Source organism: Morus notabilis, unplaced genomic scaffold, assembly GCF_000414095.1.
Source record: "Morus notabilis unplaced genomic scaffold, ASM41409v2 Scaffold184, whole genome shotgun sequence".
Taxonomy (NCBI): Eukaryota; Viridiplantae; Streptophyta; class Magnoliopsida; order Rosales; family Moraceae; genus Morus; species Morus notabilis.
The window spans coordinates 1,446,164-1,460,171 of record NW_010387636.1 but is presented as its reverse complement, the minus strand read 5'-3'; the positions used below and the strand labels follow the sequence as shown (position 1 = coordinate 1,460,171).

The following is a 14,008-nucleotide window of genomic DNA, read 5'->3' as shown; positions in this document are numbered from 1 at the left end:
ACTGTATTTACTAGTAAATATCATGTTTATTTAAAAATTCAGCCACTGAGTCTGGCGACTGTTTAACACTGTATTTATCAGTAAATACCATATTTACCAGTAAATTCTCCACCGACTTTGGAGATCGTTTAACACTGTATTTACCGGCAAATGCTGTATTTATCATTAAATATCGTATTTACCTAAAAATCTGGCCACCGACTCCAGCGACTTTTTAACACTGTTTTTACCAATAAAAATTGTATTTACTGATAAATACTGTATTTACCAGTACATATCATATTTACCCAAAAATCTGGCCACCGACTCCTACGACTGTTAAACGCTGTATTTACCAGTAAATACCATATTAATCAGTAAATATTGTATTTACTTGTAAATAACATATTTATCTAAAAATTCGACCGACAACGTTGACAACTAGTAAATATCACATTTACTGGTAAACATCTTATTTACTTGTAAATACTATATTTATCCAAAAGTTCAAACATCGCCGCCAGCGACCGGTAAATACCAAATTCAATGAATACTGATAAATACTATATTTACCATATTCAAACTCAAATTTAGTGAAAAAATTTCTTGATCAAGAATTGGATATAGTGAAGTATTTATTGGTAAATACAATATTTACTAGATTTGAAATTAGATTTAGTGAAGTATTTACAGGTAAATACAATATTTATTAGTAGTTAAGTAATATAGTTACCAAATCACAATAAAAAACAAATCACATTTCATATCTAAAAACCACAAACTCACACCCAAATTAATCTAAAAATCACAAACAAAATAAATACTGTGTTGGGCAGCATTTTCGGGAGCATTAAACGCGCAATAAATTTAAAAGCTCTCCTGAGCCCAAATATGCCGAAGCCTAAGTTCGTCGAAGCCCAAGCTCACCAGAGGCCAATCTCATCTGAGGTTAATCTCTCCTAAGCCCAAGCTCGCCAGAGGCTAATATCTCCTGAACCCAAGCTCGCCAGAGGCCAATCTCTTTCGAGCCCAAGCTCGTCAGAGCCCAGGCTTACCAGAGCCTAAGTTCTCCTGAGCTAAAAGTTCAAGGTCGCATGATGTCATCAAGTGAATTAATCGACGCTAATTGAAGACATTGAATGATTGAAAATTAATTCACATTCATCATTTGTCAGTTTCAACTCACAAAAAGGTGAATAGTCTCATTGTAATTAAAGAGAGAATAAACTCTCAAATCAATGGGAGAATTAAACTCCCTCAATTCTAATGTACTATAAATTCTCTCAATTTGAGATGAAAAGGGACACACACTCATTTATGAATATAATTGTCTTATGATTGTTTTTATTTGGTTTTTTATTACTTTTTTAAAGGTTAATTACGTTCTTAGAGTGTTCATCCGATTTCCTTAGATTGCTCGTTTATTTAATCTAAATTTCTAGTTTAGGGACGTTAGTAAAGTGTTGGATGAAATTTCGCTCTAACACAATATATTTACATTTACTTCACTCTTGGTCTGACGTCCTCTTCGCTCGGTTCCCGGTGTGTTACTTCACTCTTTTTACTTCCCTTGTAAATTGAAAATAACTCATGAGTTGCACTCGCGCAGCTGTTTCACTACCACTACACCAACACAGCAAATTTAACAAACTTCACAAGCACCGGAATAAATGGAATCTATGGGGGTAACCATATTACGCAAAATAAAACTTGAAGACAATTCCTTAAAGAAACAATAAAGTGTTGAGATTTGTTCTCGATCCTTATAATCTCCTTTGTAATTCTTTCTTAATTTAGGGACACCACAGTTATATGATGAGTGTGAACAAAATAGTTAGGCTTGATTCTAGGACGTGATTCTAAGATAGCTGATTGTATTTTCTACCTATATAGTTATGTACAGACTAAATGAATGAAAAATACAATTTCTCTATGTTTCAAGTTTGTATCATAGAATCTAGATTCTATTGTTCATTCATCGTCTGAGTTAAAAGTTAAAAAAAAAAAAAAAAAAAAAAAAAAAAAAAAAAAAACCAGGAATCAGATTCCTTCTCAAAACCAAAATCAAAAACCCAGAAATCAGATTTCTTTCTCAAACCCAAAATCAAACTAAACCACAAGCCCATGAATAATATATATATATATATATTGATCAGACCCATACCTGTGTGCTCTTCCATTTGGAGCCATCATTAAAATCAAAACCATCCCCGTCGTTGGAAGTTGTCGCTTGCCACCGTCTGAAAATGTCGCGTCCAAACCCACTGCCTTCACTGATTAGACTCGTCGCCCAGACTCGCTGCCTCCACCGATCTGCTCGCCAGATGTCGTCATCACCCGTCACGGCTCTTTGCTTTCCGAGTTGTTTCTGTGTTTCTCAGTGAAAGCCATATGCTTCGTGATTAATCTCAGGAAAACAATATAGTTTGTCTTTTATTGCTTATAAAGTTTACTTTACAAAGTTTGTTCTCACGTTTGTAGTATTATTAATTCTTAAAAAAAATAATTAAAAAAAATGAGTGAAAAAAATCATGAATTGTCTGGGATTAAATCCATTCCGGTTGTAGTTCAGTCCGAGGGAGTCTTTAATGCAGGAATCACCCTTACCGAATCAAACTATGACATATGGTCCCAATTGTTGGAAATGCAAATTGCTGAAAGAGACAAGATCTCCCACATTCGTGGCAAGATAAAGCCTGCAGAATCGGATAAAGGCAATGAGAAATGGTATGCTGAAAATCAAAAGGTCAGAAGATGGCTATTGATGTCGATGTCTCCAGAAATTATGAGGCGTTATTTACGCTTACCCACTGCCTACGAAATTTGGGATGCTTTTTCAAAAGCATTCTATGATGGAACCGATGAATTACAAGTGTTCACTTTGAACCAAAAGGTCTTTACTGCCAAACAACAAAGCAAAACACTCTCTGTTTATTATGGGAAGCTCACTTAAATATTCCAAGAGTTGGACTATCGTGATAAGGTAGTCATGAAGGATCCTGACGATGTCACAGCATACCGAAAATCCATTGAATGATTAAGAGTTCACATATTCCTCGCTAGATTAGATGGGGAGTTTGATCAAATCTGACGAGAGATTTTGCGATGTGACACAACTCCAAACTTGGAGGAGTGTTATTCTTTAATTCGACAATAGAGTGTATGCCTTATCACCTTGAAAGGCGTGTCTGAAACATCTGAAGCTTCTGCCATGGTGGCTCGTAACTAGCCTAACCAGAATCAACAAGACCGAGTACGACCCAACATTGGTAAAACGACCAATGGTATTGACAAGTCCACTTACAAATGCACCCAATGCAATTGGACTGGTCATACCAAAAGTCATTGTTTCGAGCTGGTGGGATATCCAGAATGGTGGGATCATAGCCGGTCTAAGAAAGATCAGAAAAGAACATCCACTGCAGCAGTTGTTGAAACAAAAGAGGATATTGCTGAAAAAGCCTCGGTGTTGGTAATAGCTGCAGATAATGGTGGTAAGGTTTTTAATATTTGTACACCTGTTTTTAATAGTGCATGGATAATTGATTCTAGTGCAACAGATCATATGATATTTGATTCTAGACAGGTCTCACCTCTTAAAACCTCCTTACAAAAGTTTGTTTCTACTGCCAATGGAACCTCGACCCCAGTCTCTAGGGAAGGATCTTTAACTCTCATCGATACCTTAAATTTAGATTCAGTTTTAGTTGTTCCATCTTTAGATTATTTTTTTCAGTTTTCCAAATAACAAAAACCTTATCTTGTATTGTAATCTTTTGGCCTGAATTTTGTGTGTTTAAGGACATTCAAACCAGGAAGATGATTGGTTATGGTACTAGGTGGGGAAAGCTCTATTACTTGGACTTGGTGTCCAAAAGTTCTGACAAATTACAACATGCTCTGACGGTGGATAGCTCTGAGGGGGAGAAAAAACAAAAAAAAAAGGAAATTTGGTTATGGCATCGGCGTATGGGACATGCTTCCTTTAGATATCTAAAAAAGTTGTTTCCTAATTTATTTGTAAAATTTGATGTTTCTAGTTTTTGGTGTGATGTTTGTGAACTGGCAAAAAGCCATTGTGCTTCATTTCCCTTACGTTTAAATAAAAGTCCACTTCCTTTTATGATTATAGATTCTGATGTTTGGGGTCCGTCTAAAGTCACTACTTTGGGAGGATCACATTGGTTTGTAACGTTCATTGATGATTGTACTAGGATGACATGGTTGTGCTTGATGAAATCCAAAGGGGAAGTGAACTTATTATTTCAAAAGTTTCATAAAATGGTTGAAACTCAGCACAACGCAAAGGTTCGAGTTCTTCACAGCGACAACGGTGAAGAATATGAGAGTACTGAATTTCAACAATATTTGGAAGCACAAGGGACAGTCCATCAAACAAAGTGTTCTAACACACCTCAACAGAATGGGATTGCTGAGAGGAAAAATGGACACTTATTGGAAGTTGTTTGAGCTTCATTGATAGATGCCCATATGCCGTTATCCTACTAGGGAGAAGTGCTTGCTTTAGCAGCCTATTTAATCAATCGGGTACCCTCTAGCATTATTGATTTTCAGACACCGTTCCAAACTCTCACAGAAGCAGTTGTTGCCCCAGCCGTACCAAATTTACCTCTTCATGTTTTCGACTGTGTAGTATTTGTACACTTCCATAAGCATCAACGCAACAAGTTAACTCCTCGAACGCTACGATGTGTTTTTGTTGGGTATGCTACTTATCAAAAGGGATATCGGTGTAATCATCCTCCCACACGTCGAATGTTTATTACAATGGATGTTGTTTTTCATGAAGACACAATGTATTTTTCTGAGCTTGAAGTTCAGGGGAAGTACCAGAAGGAAATTCAGACTCTAGATTACAACTTTTTAGAGTATGATTATCCCACTTCTGATAAAGTTGAATCGTCAAAGTCTGGTAACCAGGATGTGAGCAACTTGGATATAAGTGGTATAACAATGGATTATAGTGGTGACAACTCATAACCTGGACCAGTGAACCATGAGATGGGTGAATTGGATTTAAGTGGTATAACGTTGGATCAAAGTAGTGATGAACACCCAGTAACACAAGAAGCAAATTTGCCTAAATCTGAGATTCTCGTTCCACAAACTGAAGATGTGGAGCTGCCTTTGTCCGACGTATCATACCAATCACTTCCTGAAGGTGTTCATGAGCCATATAAACGACAGTTACCACAGCGTCACACCAAAGGTATCCCTAGACCCACATATGAACCTGAGCTATCCAATAAAGTCAAATATCCCATGAGTCATTACATATCTAACCACCATTTGTCAGAATCAAATATGTCATTTGTTAATCAATTGTCTAGTGTATCTATTCCTAACAGTGTGCAGGAAGCTTTAGTCGACCCCAGGTAGAAAGCAGCTATGAATGAAGAGATGAAATCCCTACAAAAGAATGAAACTTGGGAGCTTGTTGATCCTCCACCAGGAAAGAAAACAGTTGGATGTCGGTGGATTTACACTGTGAAGTACAAAGCTGACGACACAATTGAATGCTTTAAAGTGAGGCTAGTAGCGAAGGGATACACTCAAACCTATGGGATCAACTACACAGAGACATTCACACTTGTAGCCAAAATCAACACTGTTCGTGTTCTGTTGTCTCTAGCTGCAAACTTGGATTGGCCATTACAATAGTTTGATGTGAATAATGCTTTTTTGCATGGTGAATTATTTGAAGAAGTCTACATGGATCTCCCACATGGATGCATGAGACACGAGAAGCATAGTCGGAAGGTGTGCAGACTAAAACAATCGTTGTATGGGTTAAAACAATCCCCGATGGCATGGTTTGGAAGGTTCACGAAGTCTATGAAAGCATTTGGCTACCATCAAAGCAATTCAGATCATACTTTATTCCTAAAAAAATAGCAGGCTAAGATCACTACACTCATTGTATATGTGGATGACATGGTGGTTACAGAAAATGATTCTGAAGAAAGAAAGGCCCTGCAGGAGTACTTGTTTAGAGAGTTTGAAATGAAAGATCTAGGTCTTCTGAAATATTTTCTTGGGATTGAAGTATCTCGATCCAATAAAGGAATATTTTTATCCCAAAGGAAATATGTCTTACATCTTTTACAGGAAACCGGAATGTTAGGATGCCAACCAATTGATACACCAGTGGAAGAAGGCCTAAAGCTATATGTGGAGCCCAACCAGGTACTGGCTGATAAAGGAAGATACCAAAGACTTGTTGGGAGATTGGTGTACTTAGCCTATACCAGACCAGATCTAGCTTATGCATTAAGTATTGTCAGTCCGTTTATGCATAATCCCGGAGAGCAACATATGAATGCAGTTATGCGGATTTTGAGGTATCTGAAATCTGCTCCTAAAAAGGGAATTTTGTTTACAAAGAACTCAGATCATCAAAGCATAAAAGCGTATACTGATGCTGACTGGGCTGGTGCCGTGGATGATAGGCGATCTACTTCCGGTTACTTTACCTTTGTAGGTGGTAATCTTGTGACATAGAGAAGCATGAAACAAAATGTTGTTGCTCGCTCAAGTGCAGAAGTTGAGTTCAGAGGTATGGCACTAGGACTTTGTGAGGCATTATGGCTAAGACTAAGGATTTGGGCTATCTATCTAGGCAACTGATTCAACTGTTTTGTGATAATAAAGCGGCATGTGACATTGCTCATAATCCAGTTCAACATGATCGTACAAAATATGTCGAGGCATACAGATTCTTTATCAAGGAGAAGTTAGATGACAAAATCATGGAGTTACCGAAGATTCTATCAGAAGATCAGTTGGCTGATATCCTCACCAAAGCAGTTTCAAGTCGAATGTTCTCAAAGTTTTTGAACAAGTTGGGCATGTGTGACATCTATGCTCCAACTTGAGGGGGAGTGTTGAGATTTGTTCTCGATCCTTGTAATCTATTCTTTCCTAATTTAGAGACACCACAGTTGTATGATGAGTGTGAACAAAATAGTTAGGCTTGATTCTAGGACGTGATTCTAGGATAGCTGATTGTATTTTCTACCTATATAACCATGTACAGACTAATCACAAAGTATGAATGAAAAATACAATTTCTCTATTTTTTAAGTTAAAGTAATAGCAGAGACATTTTTCAAGATAAATAATTGAACAACAATAACAAATCAAAAGTTGGAGAACATAAGAAATGAATGTAATTAAAATTCTACAAAAGACCCCAGCACTTGTACTATAATCTCTCAAATAAATCGCTCTTTCTAAAAAGAAAATTAACAAGAATCATCAATTGCAATTTGCAAAGACTAGAGTACAGCAAAGATTCAATTTAACAAACCTCGACGCCATTACTAGGCCACGAAGAAATTCCACTACACGCGTGAGGCGATGGAGGGAGCAGCGGCCGAGGCGGCGCCACCGAAGAAGGAGAGGAATCCGGCGTTCGCAGGCTCTTGATCGTCGAGAAACAAATCCTCCGGAACTCTAAACGCATCATGAGCGCACGCGATGACGGAAAGAGAGTGAGAGAGAGGCGCAGGTTGCCGGAGTCACTGAGATCGGAGGCGAGAGAACGGTGCGACGTCCTCTTCGCTCAATTCCCGGAGTCGCAACTGTTGGGTTTTAATTGACCATGTGGGCTTATATGTTTATTATAATGTGTTAGAGGCTATCATATTAGGTTGAGCCCATTTAAAGTGATCTGATAAGCTTTTAAGTATTTTAAGCTTTAATGCATCTAATTAAGTGTGGGCATTTTATGTGTAGAGACAAAATCATTATTTCTATTTTTATGATGTGCCAAATTAAAAATAATGAAAATTAATAGACAGTTAACTTATATACGGTTATGGTCCCCAAGTCACACGAACGTTTTCATTATATTTCTGACATCTCATCATCATAGAGAATAGAGAGAATCCAAAGGAAACTCCAAAGGACTACGTGTAGATTTGGAAGACTAACTGCAAGGCTTGTGATTTACTTCCATCATGACTGATTCAAGTATGCTTCCGCTTAGATCATAAATTATTGGTGATACAACATGAATGATCCGGTATTTGGTGAAGATTTTCACCCTAGAGCTATTTTTTAACAACAACGACGTAGGAGAGAGACAGATAATGGAGGCAGAGTGAGTAAGTCTAGAAGAAAATGATCAAGCCCGAAGAAAAAGGGCAAAGTTGGAAAACAACATTTTTATGTTAAATGAAAATTGGAGATGTGCTATAATTTACTACGATTTAAAGAATATGTTATTTACTTCAAACATAGTGATGAAATGTGTTATTTGCTGTATTTTTCTATAACTTAAAAAGCCCAATTGAAGAAAAAAACAACTATACTATCATATAAATTGATAATTTTGAAGACTTTAAACTTTAGAAAGTGAATTTACACTATTTAGATGTTTGATTCATTTGACCCAAAAAAACATATAAAAGGAAAAATATAGGTATACGGTGATTTTTTTTAATAAAATTTTGGTTTAGCCCACGCCCTCCCCTCAAAAAAAGTTCTGGCTCCACCACTAACCTAACAATAGCATGATATGAAAAAAAAAAAAAAAAAAAAAAAAAAAAAAAAAAAAAAAAAAAAAAAAAACTACAAAATATATTTTTAGTGGCATAAATGATAAATTTAAATTGATGACAGAAATAAAAATAGCATTACTTTTTTATGGGATTCTTAAAAATTTCCCAAAGTAAAAACATGAGCATTTCTCAAAATGAACAATTTCATATCAAATGAACTTTTCGATCGTGTTACACTCACTGCATTACCAAGAACGAGATCTTAGGGATGTTAGAGAAGTAAAGGATACGTTTGGAATTGATTTTTACTTATTTTTAAAACGTTTTTGCACGTCTTTTGAGATAAGAAAATGAAAACGGTTTGCAAACCGTATTTGTTTAACAAATTTTTTGAAAACGAAAATAAAAATAAAAAAACAGTAAGAATGGTTTTTGTGAAGAAATTAGAAAACGATTGAAAATCATTTTTCCTTTTATGTTTTCATTTTCTAATACTTATCAATAATATTATAATATATTAATTAATAATTATAAATAAACACGATTTCACCTTTTAATTATACTAAAATAATTTTTTTAAAAACCAACTAAATGCAATTTCAGAATCGATCTTAGAATGATTCTTAAAACAATCTCATTTTTACTTTTGCATTAAAAATAAAATCATTTAAAAACGTTACCAAACAGGCCCGACATGTTCTAGATGCCGCACAAAAATGACCAACACCCCAACTACATTTTGTCTCAGATTTGGTCCTCCCTCTGCTAGAAGTAGCAAATATCGCCCCCACTATCATCTAGGTCTCATAGATGCATCTCTTTTATTTGTCTCCCGCTTCTCTCCAGGACCGGTGCTATGTAGAAAAAGTGTATTGAGGTTCATTTTTCTTCTGAGTTGCAACTAAATATTTTAGGGCATGCTACAGCTTGACGTAGGCAGTTTGAAATTTTGACTCGACCAGGAATTGTGATATTTGAAGTTGGAATGCATAGGTTTGAGTCGCATCCCCACCTTTTCCTTTCGAGTTAGGATTTATTATTATTTTATTATTCTATTTATTATTATCATCTCCTCGAAAAAGATAAAGTAAGTGTGTGCTACCAGAAAAAATGATTTATTATTATTATTATTATTATTTTGTTGTTTTTAAAATAAAAATTACAACAGCTGTGATCGACAACGGAATAAATCAAAGCTTGCGTTGAAACTATATATGTTTCCAAAAAATGAATGAGAATTCAAATAAATAAGCCTCTAAAACGCAAAAAGTTTTGCTTTCAACCCATTTGGTCAAAACGCATGTTTTTTTTTTTTTTTTTTCCCAAGGGGAGAATTGGCCTTTGAAACTAAACGGACGCAAAAGTGGAAAATGTAACAAAGTATGTCTAGTGATTATATAAATTATTTTCATTGTCAATAATGAAAAATATAGCTTTTTAGGGTCAAAGTTGCAATGAAGTGGTTTGTTGATCAACTACTGATTTCTTCGTTGGAATTTTTGGTGCAGAGAGAGAGAGAGAGAATCATAGAAGGCAAGTATAGCGACACTAGTAGTGGCTTGTAGTTGAAGTACTTGTGGACTGAGAGAGACGTTGGGACATTTTCAGTGGGAGACACTGTTCACGTGACAAAATCCAAACGCATGTTCATGATTTTTTTCTTCTTCTTCCTCTTCTTCTTCTCTCTCCTTTTTTTTTTCCTTTGTTAACCTTAAAATAATGTGCATATTTTTTTAATACGCAAAGATGTTCAAACCATCAACAATTTTTAAATGATCTGTATAAAAAAATTTTAAAATGATAAAAATAAGGGCTTCATATGTGTATTTGAAAATAACACGTTAATGACTGATTTGTGTTCAATATTGTAGTATTTGAAAAATATTCTAATACTAATATTAAATTGCAAATAGTATTTGAGATCATCTTGCGAATAAAATAATAAAAGTTATGTCGGTTTTGAAAAACAAGAACATGAAAAAAAAAAAAAAAAAAAAAAAAAAAAAAAAAAAAGCGAAGGAAAGAAAAAGGAAGGGTATTCCAATATTATTTATTTTTTATTTTAAACAATGAACTTGTCTTAAACATCTTGTAGATCGATTAATTTGTTCATGTCCTCCTTATGCAAATGGAGTAGTGCTAATAAGGCCAAATATTGGTCAGTAGAACAAACGAATACCACCATAAACACTTACCAATTCCTTGTTTGTATAAGTTTCTTGTAGCGTTTTTATATTTAGACGGTTGATAAATTGATGATAATGGCATTACTCGTCAGGTTGAAATATTCGTGGCTTTGGCACTACATGTGCATGTAAAACCACAAGTGGTATTTATACATAGTTTGATTCTTGAACGAGCAACGACAATGAGTCTATCACTTATCCAATTTTTTTATTTATTTATTTATTTATTTATTTATTTATTTATTTATTTTTGAAGCGATTGCATTATCTTTCTTTGAGTTATTTACATTGCACGTGTTATACATCAAGCCTTCATTTCTGTGCATGTTCTTTTGTTGTTGTATAAATTTTGTAGCTCTTTCACAAAGAAAAAACACATACCTTAGATCCTTAAAAAGATCTTTAATGCATGAACATACTTGAACCTGGGAATAGCCTACATGGTACATTGAAGAAGTATCTGAGCGCGTCCGTTCGACACATCCACGAATTTATAAGGTACTCCATGTAGTAAGGGCCCAAAAGACTAGTGCTTGGGATGAATTCCAAGAGTTTGGTCCTCAGTAGTGTTTAAAGAATATTACCTCTCCAATCAGCTTCAACTTTTTGGGTGAAACGGTTGCATCGATTCACTCCTACCTCAAGAATAGGAATTTAAATTAAACATACACCGTTATATAAATTGTTTAAGGTCAATAAAAGTTTTCTTACAAGCTTAGAAAGATTTCAATACTGAAATGTATTTCATCACTCTTTGATAAAGTCCTTGCTTTCTAGCTACTCATCTCCGGGTTGTTTCTTGTTTCTGTGTTTAATTATTTGAAATGAGAGTTCTTTTTTTGGCATTTACTCGGAAAAATATCGAAAAGCTATCTTTTTGGATCAGTTTTGTGACCATAACTACTAAGAAGACTCAACACAGTTAAATGGTTGGTATGCCAAATACATGAGCGTTGCCCGTCTCATTCTAAAAAACTACAAGCCATCGAAACATGCCGTTGGCTCGGTTTCAAATACGAAGACAGCAAACTATAGAACGGACATGTTTGTGTCCATGCCAAGCGACAACATAAAAGATAAGTCGTTTTCCTTGTATAAGAAAAGTTGTTATAGACATGAACGAGCTGGAAAACCGCGCGTTGCTGCGGTATATAATATTATATCAAAAACAATATTTGATATTATTACAAACGTAGTAACAAAAATATATATGCAGTATTGTTGGTGAAATTGAGTATAAAGGGTGAAAAGAATGCATAAAACAAGAAAAGGTTTGAGGCGTATATGAATACTTTCCTTTAAGGTTTTATTTACCCTCACTTTTATAAATTTGCTAATGAGTTTTAATGGCAAATTACCCTCAAGATACAACAAATCTTTGAACACAATATCTAGCAATAATATTGAGTTCCAGAACATTAATTATGTCTGTAAATTTTCTGGATAATTAATAAAGACAGAAGTGTCATTTCATGAATGAATGCATCCTCTTTATACATTACAACCTTTCACATAAACATACATTTTTAATGTAAATGTATCTTTTCATGGATTGATACACCTATTACAATGGTTATATCTATTACTAATAAGTGTTTAGATATGTGTGAAAACATATCACCAATGGATGCAATGGTTCAAGACCTTTCAGATCACATAAACACACGAAACATAGTTTTTTTCAGTAATACCTGTTGCAGCGGGTGTTTTCCCCGCTGCAGCGCAAAAGAGACTCGAGTGGTCTACACTGCAAGTGCTGTAGCGCGCCTGTTTTTTAGACATGCGCTGCAGCGCCCAAAACATGTGTTGCAGCGCGCCTGTTTCCTAGACAGGCACTGCAGCGCCAATTGCTACCTGACAGTACCAAATGGTGTTGTCAAACTCGTTGTTGTGCATTAAACATGCGCTGCAGCGCTTCCTTGCCATTTTCCTTGTGTTTTAGGCCAAAGATTATGTGATCTTGTAATTGAGAGACATATTACAATCTCTCTAACAATCCCTGATTAGATTGTAATATTTCTCCAGAATTAACAACGATAAACACATATATACATGAAGGTATCTTTCGATTTTAATCTCCAATTAATGACTATACTTCAAAGTATTCACAAGACAATAGTATACTTTGCATTAAACTTTGTCTCTTAAGTAAATACAGGAAAAATATCACACATGTGTTATCGCAGTCTTAAAAATATGTTCCAATCGTTTAGCACTATTCCGGCCTTGTGCTCTATCTTGAATTCATGAACATTTACAAGACTAAATTATGGTCTTGTTAGGAACGGCACAATTCCTTATGTTCACTTAGGTGAAGTTTCGAATTATATCTCTAGCTATTATGAGACTCGAACTCCATTAAGAGTATAAACTTAACGTCAACCACATAGTTATTTTGCACCGACATCTTGGAATGAACTAATTAAATTTCGGTGCTAACCCGGTCACATAACAATAACTTGTTATTACCCATTTAACTATGGAATAGCGGTACAACTACTACATAGTTAGGTTACCATCATCGGTGACTCTTTCAAAGAAAGGTTTCAGTCTCATTCCACTAGACGTTTCTTTGACTAAGTTTGTTGAAAGACCTTTCATCAAAGGATCTGCTAGGTTCTTGATTGTCCTCACATAAACAATATTGATAACACCATCAGTTATTAATTGTTTCACATATTCATGTCTCAAGCTAATATGTCTAGATTTCTCATTATAAACTTTGTTATAAACTCTAGACAAATAGCTTCACTATCGCAGTACAAAAAAATAGATGGCATCGGTACTGGCCACAACTCAATATCAAACAATAGATTTCTCAGTCATTCCGCTTCTTTGCCCGCAATGGCAAGTGCTATAAACTCACTCTCCATCATAGAATGAGTTATGCACGTTTGTTTCTTAGAAGTCCAAGAGACAGCTCATCCGACAATTGTGAAAATTCAACCGGATGTGAATTTGTTATCACTTGCACTTGTTATCCAACTTGCATCCGAATACCCTTCAAGTACCACCGGATAGTCATTATATGACAAACCTAAATTAATGGTTCTTTTAAGATAACTAAGTATTCTACCAATTGCATTCCAATGTTCAATACCCGAGTTACTCGTGAACCTAGACATTTTGCATACCGCAAATGCTATGTCGGGTCTTGTACAATACATGGCATACATCAAGCTACCAATCGCACTAGCATATTCAAGTTGTGCTACCACTCGGCCTACATTCTCTAGTAATTTAATACTAGAATCACATGGGGTATTCGCTTCTTTAAACTTCAAATGATTGAATTTAAGAAGCACATTCTCAATATAA

The 14,008-nt window shown here is 35.2% G+C and overlaps 1 protein-coding gene across 1 annotated transcript; it reads left to right on the top strand.

The window, feature by feature from the left end:
* Nucleotides 1–5,934: 5,934 nt before the first annotated feature.
* LOC112095351 (uncharacterized mitochondrial protein AtMg00810-like) lies at nucleotides 5,935–6,501 on the top strand. Its single transcript, XM_024177140.1, has one exon. The coding sequence runs from the start codon at nucleotides 5,935–5,937 to the stop codon at nucleotides 6,499–6,501; it is 567 nt and encodes a 188-aa protein (XP_024032908.1).
* Nucleotides 6,502–14,008: the final 7,507 nt, after the last annotated feature.